Source organism: Canis lupus, chromosome 36 (assembly GCF_011100685.1).
Source record: "Canis lupus familiaris isolate Mischka breed German Shepherd chromosome 36, alternate assembly UU_Cfam_GSD_1.0, whole genome shotgun sequence".
NCBI classification, from domain to species: Eukaryota; Metazoa; Chordata; class Mammalia; order Carnivora; family Canidae; genus Canis; species Canis lupus.
In genome coordinates this window covers 17,133,934-17,150,591 of record NC_049257.1, presented here as the reverse complement: position 1 = coordinate 17,150,591, position 16,658 = coordinate 17,133,934, and the positions used below count along the sequence as shown (strand labels likewise).

At 41.8% G+C, this 16,658-nt stretch overlaps 1 protein-coding gene across 2 annotated transcripts in view; it reads right to left on the bottom strand.

Moving 5' to 3' along the window:
* Window positions 1-16,658, bottom strand: part of ITGA6 (integrin subunit alpha 6) — an 81,529-nt gene that overhangs the window by 21,183 nt on the left and 43,688 nt on the right. For both annotated transcript variants that reach the window (XM_038584849.1, XM_038584848.1), the window contains exons 6-15: window positions 14,560-14,770; window positions 13,631-13,824; window positions 13,397-13,485; window positions 12,595-12,713; window positions 7,498-7,596; window positions 7,163-7,224; window positions 2,347-2,507; window positions 2,030-2,173; window positions 362-477; window positions 65-254 (exon numbers count right to left, since the gene is read on the bottom strand). In XM_038584849.1, the coding sequence (XP_038440777.1) occupies window positions 65-254; window positions 362-477; window positions 2,030-2,173; window positions 2,347-2,507; window positions 7,163-7,224; window positions 7,498-7,596; window positions 12,595-12,713; window positions 13,397-13,485; window positions 13,631-13,824; window positions 14,560-14,770 (1,385 nt within the window). The remainder of the gene's footprint in view (window positions 1-64; window positions 255-361; window positions 478-2,029; window positions 2,174-2,346; window positions 2,508-7,162; window positions 7,225-7,497; window positions 7,597-12,594; window positions 12,714-13,396; window positions 13,486-13,630; window positions 13,825-14,559; window positions 14,771-16,658) is intronic.

Sequence of the window (16,658 nt, the reverse complement as noted above, 5' to 3'; positions counted from 1 at the left end):
ACCACGCGTTCCCTTGCGCACAGTGCTGGGTTTTCCCTCCTAGCTGCTCTCCAAAATCACTTACAGGGAAAGCCCTCAGTTCTCTGTACGCCGAGTAAGTCAGAGTGTCCGGGAAGGTTGCCACGAGTTTGGCTTCATGAGCGTCATCTCCGTCCTTCGTGGGGTCCCTTGGATTGGAAGGGCTGTTTGTCACCGTTATTTCTAAAGCAATGTCCTTCTGGTCTTTCAGAACTAGTTCTGGGACACCTTTTTGACTATAACACACACAAAAATAAAACAAAAGCGACAAAATCCTCAGTACATTTCCAGTGACCCACTGCAAAGCCGGTCATTTTTACTAGGATGGCAGGGCGATTCTTACATTGGTAAATAAGAAAATTTGTCCTGACTTCCTTCTCGGGTACAAAATTTATATTCCAGTTTAAGGTTGCTGTTACATATGTTGTCGTCTCCGCATCCCTCTTTTAAGAAGTGCACCTGTAGGGAAACAAAACTATCGTAATGCATGCCACTTGGGACCAGCAACAGTGACTGGCTGTTTCGTACAGCCCTTTCCCTTTGCGACATTTACTACGGCAAAAGCTTCCAGGGTACCTGCCTGGCACCCAGGGCCTTTAACTGAACCGTCTTCTAACTCTGTCCTTGAACAGAGCGGTGCTTTAAGAACACACACTGAGGGGGCCCCTCAGTATGTTCAGTGTCTGCCTTTGGCCCAGGGCGTGATCCTGGGGTCCCGGGATCGAGTCCCACATCGGGCTCCCTGCAGGGAGCCTGCTTCTCCCTCTGCCTGTGTCTCTGCCTCCCTCTGTGTCTCTCAGGAATAAAGGACTCTTTAAACACACACACAGTGACCAGGCCACTGAGGTGTAGGAAAAAGCATGAACCTGGCAGCCACACAGGTCCACACTCCAAACCTGGCTCTGCCACTTGGCCATGGGCTTTGGGTAGCAGCATTATTATTACTGTACTTCTTACAGTAGCCCTATAAAGTAGGCTTGTGGTATCTCCGTATTACCAATGAGAACATTTAAACTCTGAAAGGTTAAGTGACTTGCCCAAAGCCCCACAGCTTTACTCCCTTAATGCTCACAACAGACATATGAGGACACTATTGTGGGCTCCATCGTACACACGAGGAAACGGAGTTTAAGGTCAGGAAAACAAACGGCACAGTGCCAATGGGCGCTGAATAATCACACTGACAAGCGGGAAAGCTGTCTCGTTGCTTGTTATGTTCAACAGGACTACAGAGCTAGGAACGTGCATAAATATTCATGTGATAATCACAAACATCCAAATTCTATGGAAAAGGAATATAAAAGCATCAGGAACTACACTTGGTTGACAATGAAGACACAGTGTGTGGACTGAGCCACCATCTCCTAAGCCTAAAGCAGCAAGGACTCACTTCTGAAAGGCTTCATCGGGGGGCCACCACATTCAGAAGCTGGACAATGCCCAATCAGGATGCCACCGCGCCCCAGCCTATTCTTGTGTCTCAGCCCCCCTGAACCCTAGCCAATAGGCCCCACGTCCCAGGAGGCATACAGCAAGCCATATAATACAAATTGTCTTCCTAAGATTACATAGGCTACAAAGCCACTAAATGACTATTTCATGGCTAATCCTTTTCTGCCTTGCTGAACCTTATCTCCCTTGATTTTAGCGTTCAGACTAACAAGTTTATTTTCTACCTATTAATGTTCTCAATGGTAAAATGCAATTTATTTTTCTTTCTATATATGGCCATAGGAGAAACCTAATGTGAGAGTATGTAGTAAGTTGCTGTGGCCAAAAATGATCAAAAAGAACACTCTCTGGGCTCCAAATTGTATTCCATATGTTTCTATATTCATGGTTAATTTGGGAAACAGATCTCAAACAAACTCTGCATATATTAGAAAGCTTATTTAATACAAGAGAATGGACTTTAAAAAGCAAATCCCTAGTCCCACTGCCTTCAAAGACGTGTGATGTAGCCTAGTAATATGGCAAAAGCTCTGGCAATACCAAAGTCAGGAAGACTTACATCTCTGTGAACTGTCTTGGGTTCGTTTGAATTCAGAATTGGAAGAATTTCTGGAAGCGAATTCACTCTCCTCCGCGTGTTTGGCTCTTGGATCTCTACTGAAGCAGTTATGGGAATGGGACGCAGTTTATCTCTGATGTTTTCCTGAAAAGTATGCAGAGTCAAGCATGGTACCAATGCTACTGGGGAACTCCAGACAATGCTTCCTTTTGTCCGGGATAATAATAGGCTGCTGGTATAAATTTCAGAAATCTACACGTGCCACCATAACACCCAACTTCTGTCCTAACGACTGCCTTGACGTCCGCGGGCCTCACCTGGAGCCACAGGGTTTCCTCCATGCAGGCCTTCTGCTTCTGTCTGTTCAGAGTCAGCTCCTGAGTGTACCGGGGCTCAGAGCCTTGGTTTCGAAACTGAACTCTTGATGACAGCCCAGATTTTCTTCTCTCCTTTTCAGCCTCCAGTGTGCCCAAAATTGCTAGATAAAATGGACAAAGATCACACGAACTTAAAGTGTATCTACGTACAGTTGAGCTAGAAGTACAGTGAGTGCCCTGTCACATTATTTTAATTCCTCGTTCAGAATACTTTTCCCACTGCATGTGTGGCTCTTCATATTCCCCGAGAATGTACATTTTGACTGATTTATGGTGTTTCAAATCAAGCCGTCCTCCCCCCCGCTGTTAACAGTTTTTGAAGTTAAATTTCCACTGGGCCACCTGGGGGAGCTCGAGAATAAGTCAAAACCTCTGAGCAGCAGCCGAGGATTTCTGGCTAAACTTCAAGAACTCGGAGAACTAAAGATAATGCCCCCCACCCCCCACCCTGTAAAGGCCCGCAGACTCCCATCCCATCTGTTCCTTGCAGGGCCCCTCACAGGCATATTCAGCAACAGCAGCTTCTCCTTGGGTCTGCAGGGCGTTCAGAACCTCAAGCCCCAGCCAGACCCACTTAAGCAGAACATGCATTTTAACAGGATTATCAGGGGGTTCTTACAAATTAAAGTTTACAAAACACTGATAAAGAGCAGTTATATAAAATGGGAATAATATATATTAGAGATAGAGAAGTCTTTTGACGACAGGAGATTTTTCACTTAAAAGAACTGAAAGGGGGCAGCCCCGGTGGCACAGCGGTTTAGCGCCACCTTCAGCCCAGGGTGTGATCCTGGAGACCTCGGATGGATCCCAGGTCGGGCTCCCTGCAAGGAGCCTGCTTCTCCCTCTGCCTGTGTCTCTGCCCCCGCCCCCCTCCCCTTGCTCGCTCATGAATAAATAAATTCTTAAAAAAAAAAAAAAGAAACAAAAGGTAAAACCTATTCCTCTGGAGTCTAGAGGGCCCATTTGTCCGCTGTGGTATCTCCCACAATGAAAGTTTCCAACCTCCAAAGCCCTAGGAGGCACATCCGGTTCTTGATTACCTCTAGTAACGGGGCTTAGAGGCAAGCCAGGATTTGGATGATCAAAATCTCATTTCTCAACTTCAGAATGCATTCTTTGCTGGTTTGCTGGAGGTAGCTACTCTGTTTCTTTATGGGACAATATTTAAATTATTTTCGTTCATTCATTACTCACTCAGTCACTCACTCCCCATCAGAAGGGGAAGCAAACCAAAGTGTGTACAGGGCCAGAGAAGGCGGCCTCAAGGAAAAAAAATCTTTTCCAGAAAACACAGAAAATGAACCACCCACGTTCTTAATATTCATGTTGGGAGTTCAGAAGAGGCCTCAAAGAACATTTATACTTTAACACCCTCTTCTTGCAAATGAAGAAACAGAGGCCCACAGACCTAGGTGACTGGCCCAGGATCACACAGTGAGGGACGGAGGCGGGGTCAGCTTTGAAGTCTCTCACAAACACTCAAGACAACTGCTGTATGAAGCCCCTTAGGTGTCCAGGTTCCCACTGCCCCCGGGCCTCTGCCTGAGTCACCATCGTCCTCTGCCAGCTGGCCCCGGCTCACTCCACCTCCCCCTGACTGCCTGGCTAACTCTGCTCCTCCTTCAGATCTCAATGTGGACATCATTTCCTCCAGGAGGACGTTCCTGGCCTCTCCTGGGGGATCTGACAGGATTCCGTTTCCCCAGTCTCTACAATCAGCCACTGTGCTGTGATTGGCCATCTTCCCCAGGCAGAAGTGTGGACAGGGGCCACAGCAGTCTGCTGGCCGCTGCGGTCTCCAGCAACGGGACAACACCCGGTATAAATAGGATTTTTAGAAGAGATGAATGGAAGCGGGGGTGACTGGCACCACATCAGCATACACACCAATGCACATACAGACATGCACGCAAACAACAGGACGTTATTCATCTGCCGGAACAATAGCAATTGAGATAAGAGAAGTCCAAAATTTAGAAACACTGACAGTTTCGATAGTAATTTCTGCCAAATGGAATGTGCTTCCATTTTAGCCTTGTAGCCCTGACATCATCCATTTATCAATGACCTGTTAACTTCACAATGAACCAGATGAAGGCTCACATGCTGAGTGCCCCTCATAGCAAAAGTAGGGGAGGGTGTGGGTGCATTAAAACCGTTTATCTACCAAGCCCACTCTAACCTTCTCTAACCTGCCAGACAGTTCACATCATCTTAAAATCCTTGCAGGCCACCTTTGCTGACCTTTTGAGGGGCAAGCCAAGTAGAATACTCATTAAGGCTCAATTATAAATATCTGTATGTATGGAACACCCCATCTGAGGCCTACTCAGTTAAAATAGCCGGATCAAACAATAAGCTCACATTCTCAGACACTGGGAACAGGTTTTAGCTGTATTAACTTATGCAGCCTTGTGGAAGTTTGATTTGTTTTTTTGTTTGTTTGTTTTTTAAAGATTTTATTTATTCATGGGAGACAGAGAGAGAGGCAGAGACACGCAGAGGGAGAGGGAGAAGCAGGCTCAATGCAGGGAGCCCGATGTGGGACTCGATCCTGGGACTCCAGGATCAGGTCCTGAGCTGAAGGCAGACGCTTAACTGCTGAGCCACCCAGGGATCCCTGGAAGTTTTATTTATTTTAGAATTTCCCAATACTGAGGAAGAACAGGCAACGAAAAGCAGAGTCCCTTCTAAACATCCTCACAGAAAAAAAGTTCTATCTGTAATACGCCATCAGTAAAATACTTGGCTAATAGAATTGTTAATAAATAATTAGTTAATGGTGTAGTTATTGAATATGAGATTAATACACAGGACACCAAATGCTGCATTAAAAGCCAGAACAAAGTGTGGAATTTTAGGGAAATGATTGATGGATATGGGGGAAGACAAGGAGTGCTCTGATGAGATCTCACATCTATGGTCAGAGTGGTGTGGGGAAAAGGACTAATAGAATAAAAACACTGCTCCATTTCCTCTCTTCATCTATTCAAAGAATCACAACTTCTTGTCTCTCCAGGCTACTCCAAACACAGTGGTCAAACACGCCTGTTAACCAAACAGGCAAGATAAGGTATTGGCGTTTGGGTGGGAACAACACAAACAATAACTAACAGGATGACAGAGTGTGAGGAATTGTAGGAGACACTTTCCTCTCCATGAAAGTCATGCAAAGAATCGTTTCCAATACTCAGTGACATACCGGCCACCTCAAAAGGCCAAGTGAAAGGCCACCCCCACCCTGTGCACAAACCACAATACAGCAACACCAAGCACGCTCCGCATGAGGTCTGCAGATCCCTGGGAGAGAGGCTAAAGCAGGAGACAGCTGCCTGAGGACAGCTTCAAATATGGAAAGATGGAGGCCTGAAATGGGAAAGTGGGCCTGTGACAATGTGAACTGGGGGAAGACAGATTTATTTGCCAAATTCTGGGATATTAGAAGAGATATCTTTTTAATAAAGAAAACAGAGTAATACTTTACATAACAAGAAGGAAACTTAAGAAAACTCATTACCTCAAGGGAAAGTAAAAACAGCAAACCACCCTCTCCCTCTAGAAAGCTTCCCTTGGTGGCATGCTACGCCATCATACCGGGCTGCTGGGACGATCGCCTGACCCAGGATGCAGATCACCTTGCTCTTTGAGGGAAAGCTTTTCTTTAAATTCCCTTGTCCCCATCTGCACTCTGGAGCTAGAGCAAGTAGCTTATACCTGAAAACATATGGCTATTACTAAAACCTACCACAGAAGGCTTTGGCGGTGATCACTACTGCTAAGGTGTCGTTAGCCTTGTCTAAATGTGGAGCAAAAAATCCTGTTTGGGGTCATGTATGTGGCTTAGTGGCTGAGTGTTTCTCATTCACTCAGGTCGTGATCCCGGGGTCCTGGGATCGAGTCCCACATCGGGCTCCCCACAGGGAGCCTGCTTCTCCTTCTGCCTATGTCTCTGCCTCTCTGTGTCTTATGAATAAATAAAATCTTAAAAAAATAAAAAAATCTTAAAATAAAAAAATAAGATCCTGTTTGGACTATAAAGAAAAGGAAGCAGAATAATACCTTATAAATGACAGATGGCTTTAGCCAAAATATCTCCTTTGCTCTCCACCACAATCCTATGCAGTATTTCCGATTAGAGGCATTTTTATTACTGATAAGAAAATGAAAACTCAAATGTTGAGGTTTGCTCAGCACTACAGGGTCAACCAGCCTCAGAGCTGCAACCGAGAGCAGAGGCCAAGGCTCTGATTTCTCAAGACCAGCCTTCCAGTCCCCCAGGAGCCTGCATGAAGGGACACACCGTGGGTGTCCTAGGCCGGGGAGGCCTCCGAGAGGGGACCAGGGAATGAAGAGACACTAAGCCAGCAATTCTGCGTAATGCTTAGGCTCCGGCACTCACTCTTCTACAACCACCACCCACCACCTCACAACCACAAAACCAATTTTCCACGTTGCTCTTCAAAGGCAGAAATGGAGGAAATGGTTGTGGTAGCAAATGAGTACTTTTCCAAGGCATGCTGTCCTAAGCCATCCGCTCTGGAAAATTCAAATGAGGACCAAATGGAGAGTTATCCCCTCATGGGCTTCACCCTCCTGATTAAAGAGAAAATGACAGATGCAAGGAATTCCTTAAACAAGACTTTGTGAACCCAGTTTGGCCAGTGCAGTTTTATTTTTTTCTGTTACATATGCAGAACTTTCAACATGGCAGACAGAACATATATATCATTTTTAAAATGTACAAGGTACTTACATATCGAAGGATTGTAACCTGTGGGTTTGGCAGTGTATTCAAAACAGGCCTTCACCTTGAGGCTGTATAAAATCAAACACATATTCTTTAAAGATGCATGACTGCGGTAGGAAACAAAACAAAACAAAACAAAACAAACCACCCCATGGTCCCCAGCTCTGAAGTCCCTGCACTGCCCACGGATGAGTAAAAGGTTTTATGTTCACTTGACCGAGTCCCTGTCCCCTTGTCCATTTCTGTCTTACTGATGTCTGTGGCTCCTTAGAGCAACAGGATCATCATAAAGCAGAAGTACGAAGCTGAGGGCGTTACATGCATACGGTGGAAGCTCTCACCATATCCCGCTAGGCGCCCCACATAACGTTTTCTGGCGGAGGTCAATCGTGTCAGGTGTTATGGTGACCGTTTTCTGAATATTGATCACAGGCCGGGACCTAAAAACAAAGGAGTAAAACACAGGCTCAGCCTTTGGCTACCTTGAGTGGAAAATGAATTCATATACTATCAGCTGCCTACTACATCTTAAAAATTTACCACAGGGGGAGAAAATCGTTCCCCTATTGCTACAGAAATTGTTAGCAGGTATCATTTAAAACTTGATTATACCATTTTTACCAAAGGTTTTTAAATATAACATTCATTTATAATTATAAAATGTTTTCTAATTTTAACATTAGAGTTTTTCAATGGAAAGGAACACGTGTAAAATTTGTAAAGGTCCTAGAGCTTTCAGGCAAATCATATGGCTCTGCCGCCACCCAAGCCTCCAAGTGGCCTGGTATGTCCTTCCAGACACTATCAGTGCTACTTTTCTAACATTTCAGCAGCCTTCTCCTGCCTATCCACAGATCTAGTTCCTGGTTTCTCAAAGCTGGTGGTGCTGCTCTGCACCCACACATCATCAGAGATTTAACCAGCCCCTCATATGAGTAGACATTTACGCTGCTTTTAGGCTTGTAGCTCTGGCAAACGTCCTTCTTGTACATATTTCTAGGCACATGTTTGAATTCTGCTATAGGATGAACTCCTAGCAGAATTCCTCAGTTGAAGAGTATGTGCGTGTTTAATTACTTATGAGCAATCTTGCCAAAATACCCCCCCCCTTTAAAAAACTCAAAACCCACATACACCTCGTACCCAAGATGCTCACTATCAGGGTTTCTACATACACATGAATTGTAGTAATACAGGCAATCCCAAGCTGACAGGTCTCCATCCTACAAACGTTTGCGCTTCCTTCCCATCCCCAGCCTTAAGTCTTTGTCCTTCTGCCACCAGAATGGGCTACAACTTTTCTACCCCCACAGTAGCTCCATAAGCAAAAATTCAAGCCTTTAGCCTTTCCCATCTCTCCTCTGCCTAACCCCAGCCTCACAAACACACTCAAGCAGCTGGAATCCCATACCTTTGGCCCTTCTCACCATATAAAAACATCTTGCTGTCCCTTACATCTTCTCCCCTACCTCCCACAGCCAAAGGGGTCAACACCACCAGCCTATTTCTGACCTCTGCCACAAAATCCAAGTATATGGTGCAAGTGGGATGGGGGAGGTAGGCCCCGCTCATCTCCATCACTCCCCAGCCAGAACGCAGAATGGGATCCATGGTCTCATTACCACATGGATCCAGTTAGACTGACTTTCCTGGGCTTCTGGTAAACCAGCCATCCTGGGGAAGAATATTTGATAGGATAATGCATTCCAAATCCCAAATGGCGAGCTGAAACTTCTGGAATCAATCTGTCGGTAGGCTAGAGAAGACCCGAGTACATTCATGGGCAGAGTGGGAGTCTATAAAAGGACAAATACTGTCCCCACATTCCTGTTTATAAATTTCCTTTTACCTCAACTGTTGACTTTTCTATTATTATTTTAGATAGCTGTTAGTTTTCTAAGATACTAACCAGATATTCCTAATTAAAGTTTTGAAAGCATATTTTAAGAAGGAAAAATCCAAATATTGAAAATCCAATTGCTACAGAAGCAACAGTGTTTTACAGATGATAGATTAAGGCCCTAACGTGACATAAATATCAGAAGGAAATATTTTAACACAGTTCTGCCTAAAACATTTTTATTTCTGTTTTCTATTTAAAATTCTTTTTACTTTTTTTTTTTTTTGTAAACTCTATACCCATCCTAGGATTCAAACTCAAGACCTTGAGATCCAGTGTTGCATGCTCTTCCGACCGAGCTAGCCAGGTGCCCCCCCCCCCTTTTTAAACACAACAATATATACAAAATTTGAATGCACAACACATGATGAATCAGGAAAATTGTGCCTTAACACATGAAGCAAATCTTTCTGGTTCAGCTACCTCTCGTTTGTTTGGCATTTATTTATGAACTACCTTGAAGTACTATTATGATTTCAGGGGGAAAAATGCATAGATGTTGTGATCCTAGGCTCCCAGGATCCAGCCTCAAATTAAGCAGTTCTGGGCTTCCAGTTCTCCATTTGTAAAATAAGGGAATTAAGTTCTCCTATTTATATGAAAAGATGTTAAAATTTACTTTTGTGCTATGTTTGAGCAAAGAAGGAACAAGTTCATAGGGTTCATAGTCAACCTACTTATTAGGACACGAATACTTTAATACATGCCAGCTATATTCAGCGGCAAATATTTAACTAAAAATAGGTTATGTGCTGAGAAAACTTGGTAACCAAATTTTGGTATAGGAACTCAAGGCGTCTTGATACCTGAGGGCTATACCTCAACTAGAAGTGCACACTGCATTTTGATGCACACTTAGCTGCATGTTACATACTCTTCTACCTTTTAAAAACATTGAATATTTTAAGGGGTGCCTGGGTGCCGCAATCTGTCAAGCATCTGACTCTTCGTTTTGGCTCCAGTCGTGATCTCAGGGTTGTGGGATCAAGCCCTGTGTCAGGCTCCACACTAAGCATGGAGTCTGCTTAGAGATTCCTTTGCCCTCCCCACTGCGCCCCTCCTGCTTATGTACACGCTCTCTCTCTCTAAAAAAAAAAATCGTTAAAAAATAAAAAACATTGAATATTTTAAGATTAATACCTATATGAACAAAGAGAAACAGGCATAATATAAAGGCAGTGTTTGAGAACCAGCGGACAGACCAGAGGCCAAATGCTTTAACTTCAGAGGGCACACAGAACCACACACTCCCCAGTGTGACAGCTTAGGTGGCCCCCTGGGTTCCTAGGACAGATATGTATCACCACAACACAAACCACTGCTGATCTATTGATGTTTTCCCCAAGGCTTCGCTTTTCTCAATCACGTACACACGTTCATTTAGTTAACTTTTTTTCCTTTTAACTTTCTTTGTCCTCACTAACATCTCAGATACATTCTTCTCCACTTCTTTTCAGGTCTCCTACTCCTGCTATCTGTAATTTCTGTGGTGGTTCTTCGTTTTCACGTGAAAGGCTTTCACAGATCTTGCCATCTAATCAGAAAACTATTTTTCTATGATATTCTATATACATATACTATATTCTATATTTTTATAGTCTTTTCAGAAGCATCTTCTTGACATCAGTTTCTTACCCCCAGAGGTTTTGCTTAGGATTATATTTTAGATAATGAGACTACATCTCTACCTGACACTTTTCTCGAAGTCTACAGGATAATGATAGGTTTTTTTTTTCCTTTAGGGTTTCACTGTACATTAGCACCCATTTGAAACATCTTTAAAGGGGTTCCTGGGTGGCTTAGTCGGTTAAGAGTCTGCCTTCGGCTCAGATCATGATCCCAGGGTCCTGGGAGCAAGCCCCACATTGGGCTCCCTGATCGGTGAAGAGCCTGCTGCTTCTCCTTCTCTCTCTGCCACTCCCCCTGCTTGTGCTATCAAATAAATAAAATATTTTAAAAAATAAAATGTCTTTAAGAAAAATAGCTATAAAGTAAAATAGTTAAAAAAGAAAGAAAAACCCAAATGGTCTAACAATCCAAGAAATGCAAATTTAGCCAAAAGATGAGGTTACATAGCACATGGGCAAAAATCAAATAGATTCATCATGTTCAATCCTATTATAGGTGTGAGAAACGAGGCTTCTCATAGCTTGCTACCACGAACATAAACTGTCACAATCTCTCTGCAGATATATGTATTAATACAAAAAATGTGCTAACTTTTATCCCAGAGATGCTATTTCCAGGAATTTTTCTTAAGGAAAAAAACCACCACCCTATTACATAGAGATGTATAATATACTGTAGCACACTATTTATATTAGCTACAGGTCAGAGACTAATAATTCCATCAACTGAAAATTAAATGCATAGAATGAAATAATATTAACTTGTTAAAAAAAAAGATGGATGTGTCTATACTGACAAGATTAGATTTTTAAGAATCAAAAGAGATTAGGTTTTTAAGAACCAGATTAGAGAACAGGAGTTGAAAATGGTCCTCAGATGATGCCCTAGAAGCAGAAACATACCCAAAATTATCCAAAGTTATTTTGTGGAAGATGGGAATATTGGGGAACTTGCAATTTCTGAAGTTATGTATTAACTTTTTTTTTTTTTACAAGAATGTGCTACTTTTAAAATTAAAAATGAAATAAATGACTTTTAATGGTGGTCCCCAGCAGTGATGAGACCACTAGGAAAAAGAGGACTCCAGCAAAGCTCACAGGCAAACCCATACAGCCTTTCTGGAGGTCATTTTGGTGAATCTGAATCTAAAGTCTGAAAACCTCTATGAGCTCCCACTCAGCAAATTTACCTTTAAGGAATTTATCATGAGGAAATAATTCAGGACATGTACAAAAGCTACAAAAGCAAGGATGTTTACCAGCCTGTGTATCATGAAAAACCACAAACCTAGAAAGCAGCATAAATATCCAACAGCATGGCAACTGTTAAATAAACTAGACCTAACCCTGTGACACTTTACAAGTGGCCATTAACTTCATCTCAGAAAAGTGCTCAAGGGCAGGGGGAGAGCCCCCCATGCGCTACAAACTCACTGACATTGAGAAAATGCACTGGGCATTACAAACTGACAAAAGCAGATTGCAAAACAATATGTACATTACTAGCTGTTTTGTTAAATATACACGAACATTCACAGAACACAAAAGACTTAGAAACCAAAATTTTGGAGTTTATTAATAACAGATAGTTAAAGGGGATTCTTATTTCCTTTCTTATTTTCTCTGTACTGTCAAATTTTATGTTTTCTTTTAATCAAAATATAAGGTTTTAAAAGTACCTATGAAGTAAAAATTTTTCACCAGTTGTGACTTTCTTCTCAATTCAAAATTAGTAGGGTATTACAAAATAGGTTTTTATCACGTGGTTATGCCACTGTTGAAAAAAAATCTTCAAAATCCATAAGCCTTTGACTTGAGATATAGGTATTATGATTTTCAATTAAAAAGGTCAAAATCTGAGGAGAATCTGAATACTGAACATACGCAAACTGAAGTCGGCAATCACATACCTGAACACGGTTACTGAATCTGAGAGAGAGCCAACAGCGACATCAGGGTAGGAATTTCTATCAAGGTCCATATTTCCAGCAATTGAATATCCAAAATAAGGGGATTTACCCTCAAGGATCTGAAATAAGCAGGGCATCAGAATGATCAGTGGGCTGATCCACAATGCACTTTTCTATACCACAATGAGCTCTTCTATGCTTTGAAGAAGCCACATGTGTCCTTGTAAACTGCAGGTCAAAAGTTCACTAATATATTATACTAAATGATAAATAAATTATAAGTATATATGTGCTCCAACACTTCATACATTTTATTCCATAGACGTCATCTGCTTTACATTATATCTCAAAGGATCAAAGAGCCAATTTTTGATGAGCTTCTTTACCTGCCCTCCAAATGTCTTATTTTTCTCAAGAGCAATTTTTAATTTTTGGAGTCTCAATTCTCCATGTAATCACAACCATCTATTTCATTTGCCCCATTTTACCTCCAGGTAGTATGCTACTAAAGGAAAGAGCTCACATTTCCATCTATTTATGCTATCTGGGTAAAACTGTCTTTTCCTTTGGATTACTTTGATTCCTAGTTTATCTAAGAAATTGGACAAATAAATGCAATGATGTGCTTATTTTAAATCTCTCTCCAAGCTATCTTCTAATAATACATTTTTAAAAACCCCACAAAGTTCATACTATTCGTAGATAAAACACGAGTAGTGTGAAAATGCACACAAACCCAAATAACCTATTAGAAGGCAAAAAGCGGAGACCCTTATCGTAGAAATCCAGGCTGTCTGGTTACCTGTGTTGGCTTGGTATTTATGCCGTTCGGGGATCCATGATAGATAAAAACCTTCCCCATATCATCATAAGGAGCTCCAACTGCAATATCTGTTGACAACATCACATTTCAACAAACACTACATTTTAAAAATGTTCCAATATGATGATTCAAAATAAGATGCGACAGAATTATTTTAGATGATCAAATAATCCATCTAGAAGCATCATAACTATTTCACAGTCTATTACCTACCTGGGTAGCCATCTTGATTAATATCACCAATATTTTTTACTGCAATGCCAAACATGGAATCTTTGGTTCCATTAAGACGAATTGGCTTGACATTATTCCACCTCCCTTGCTGGTTAATGTAAACATACACAGCACCTCCAACTTCTCCATCTCTATCAAAGTACTGTGGGGCTCCAATAACTATATCCTGCCACCTAAAAACATAATGAGAGATGAGTGAACCATCAGCTAAAATACCAGTGAGCTCACAAAGAATAACGCCATCCCAGGTACTAAGAACACAGAGACAGGATGTAGGAAGGACCTCAAATCTGATATTGATTTCTCATCAATTAAAACATTTTTTTAGGTATGGTTATGTAATGTTTAGATACTGTAATGTTTAGGCACGTAAGTGTTTATGTTATGTTCAGGTAAGACATTTTGCACAGGAGCCTGCAATAAATTCCCATAGAACATCATCAAAGGTAAGAACCTAGAGACAATCCTTAAGTTAGAACAAGAGTGCACAGACTCTACACTCCCCCGCCACCCAAGCTGGCACCACCAGACATAAATATTACTTTGTCACCCATCCCTATTTTCAAAAGGACATTCTGGATGCTCCAACAGCTCCCTAAGCCACAGAACAGAAGAACCACGTGGGTATCATTTTTTGAGTGATTTTCCCCCAAAATTTTAATTCTCACAGACCCATGATCCCAAAACATAAGTAAAAACTGAAAACTGAAATTTTAAATTACCTGGGGAGGGTAATGAATGCTGCCAAAATACAAGTGATAAAGATGTTGTGGCAGGATGGTAAAAATCTGGCAGCAAAAATATTCTTTGAATCAACTAACCTGAAAGGATGGCTTTTTTTAAGACCTATAAAAGCCAAAGAACCAACGGTTTCTTGGCAAAGATAAAATAACCTAAGACGCTCTTACCCATCTTTGTTAAGGTCCGCCACTGCCACGTCATAACCAAATGATGAAGCCAGACCTTCCCCGTCAAAAATGTACTCAGGGAGAAGATGTGCAGACTTCATGTCTCTTTTTAGCAAAACCACAGCTCCACTGTGATTGGCTCTTGGAGCACCAGACACGAAAGTGATCTCATCTTTAGAGACAATACCTTTTCCTGAGTCCAAAGAAAAGCCTAGAAAAAAACAAAATAACAGTTCACATCACCCTATATTTCAGGAGGTATCTAACACTGGTAACCCCATCGCTGCCTTTTCCTCCGGCCTCCCACCCCTTACTTTCTGGGCCTCTCTCCCAGCGATCAGATTTACAACATGAAAGAGCTAAAGAGCTAAGAGGTTTGACCTAAGTACAAAGTAGTAGGCTAGTTCATTGCTTCCTATGGAAATATATTGACTTTTAAATGAAAGCACCCATGCTATTTGGCATATGTGTAAAATGAATCACAAAGCATTCGTGCGTCTTAAGAAGCTGTTTGCAATCCATTTTAATACTGGGACTGTGGTAAAAGGAGATCAAGCTAGATACTAAATTATCATGGGGAAGTATACAGAGGGATACAACAGGACACAACATACCTGGGTGCATGCTATAGGGTTCTGCTATAATGTAATGGTTAGTAACTTCCATATTCATCAATCTCCTTAGTAATCAGGCAGGAACAAACGCTAGCATCATTCATATACCACAAGGCAGCATTTCAATATTGTGGACCAATTTAATTCTCAGACACAAACATGCAAACAAGACCATGATTGGTGAGATAAAGTATTTGAGAACCTAGTATGAACAATAGAGGTGAGCTAGTTGTCACTGGTGACAATTACATACTTGTTCAGAGGGTAGAAAATGCTAGACTCCTAATCACAAATCATCAGGTAGGATGTCAGATAACAGACTAAGTGAGGTCCGGTAGCAAGTGAATATAAACGTCTACGTCAAAACCACTCAAATTAAGCAAATCTTGCTATATTAAGGTGAGGCAGATACAGGCTCACCCTTTTTATTGTGATTTATAAAAAAGCTTCACCACTACTGTTACGGTTCTCAAACTGAAGTGAGTTGAAAAATATGATGAGCTCCAAGTTTAGAACAGGGTGATATAATCAAATCCAGCTCTGAAAACCATCTGGGCAGCAGAGCCTCAAGCATGGCATGCTTTTCATGTGTGCTTCACTTGAAATGAAATAGAAAATAAAAAGATTTATGCTCTGTATGGATCAAAAAAAATTTTTTTAATGACCATGACCAAGACAATTTTTTTGTCATCTCAGAGGTCACAAACCTAGGTAGCTATTCATCATCACATCAGGGGATGTGTTGGGCTTCTCCCTGGGAGGCTGTGTTTTATAAACAAACTGATCAGGATCTGTATAGGAAACGCTGGTCAAAAACAGCAGGCCTAGACACATGCATGGAACGGAAGAGATTGAAGAGAAAGCAATTATGCTTCGTAAGAGGCACAGCAGCTACTGCTGCTCCCGCTGGACGACGAGGCCGCCGCCACATCTGGCAAGCCACCCTTTTTTGCCAGCTTCCAAAACCTCAAGCAGATCATTTTATTCCTCAAACCACTGATTTTTTGAAATGACAGATGCACAGACAGCATGGACAACAAAAACGTAACAATACAAACTTGACTGTGTCCCCCTCCAGGCATCCACTTTTGAGGGAATTCATTCTTCAAAGTGGCAAACGTGTTTAATAAAATATGCAAAATCTTTTCTTTTTTTTTTTTTTTTATGCAAAATCTTTTCGAATGCTCTAGGAGCAACTATGTTTCTAAAAATCCAAGGGCATCTATCTTAAAGACGGAAGTGCTGGTTTCCTGACTGGAAAACCGTGACCAGGTTTCTTGACTGTTAAATTGTAATTTAAAATTACTTCTGATCATAAATAATCCCTAAGTACCACATTTGATGGGAGGCTGCCTAGTAAAACATATTCAAATAAGATCCAGGTTTGTTGATGATATTTACCCTGAAAAATCATATTTAATAACCGAGACTGCAAACTGCTGGTGCCTGTATCCCATCTCCGTCCTGCAATGCCACCGACCTCGC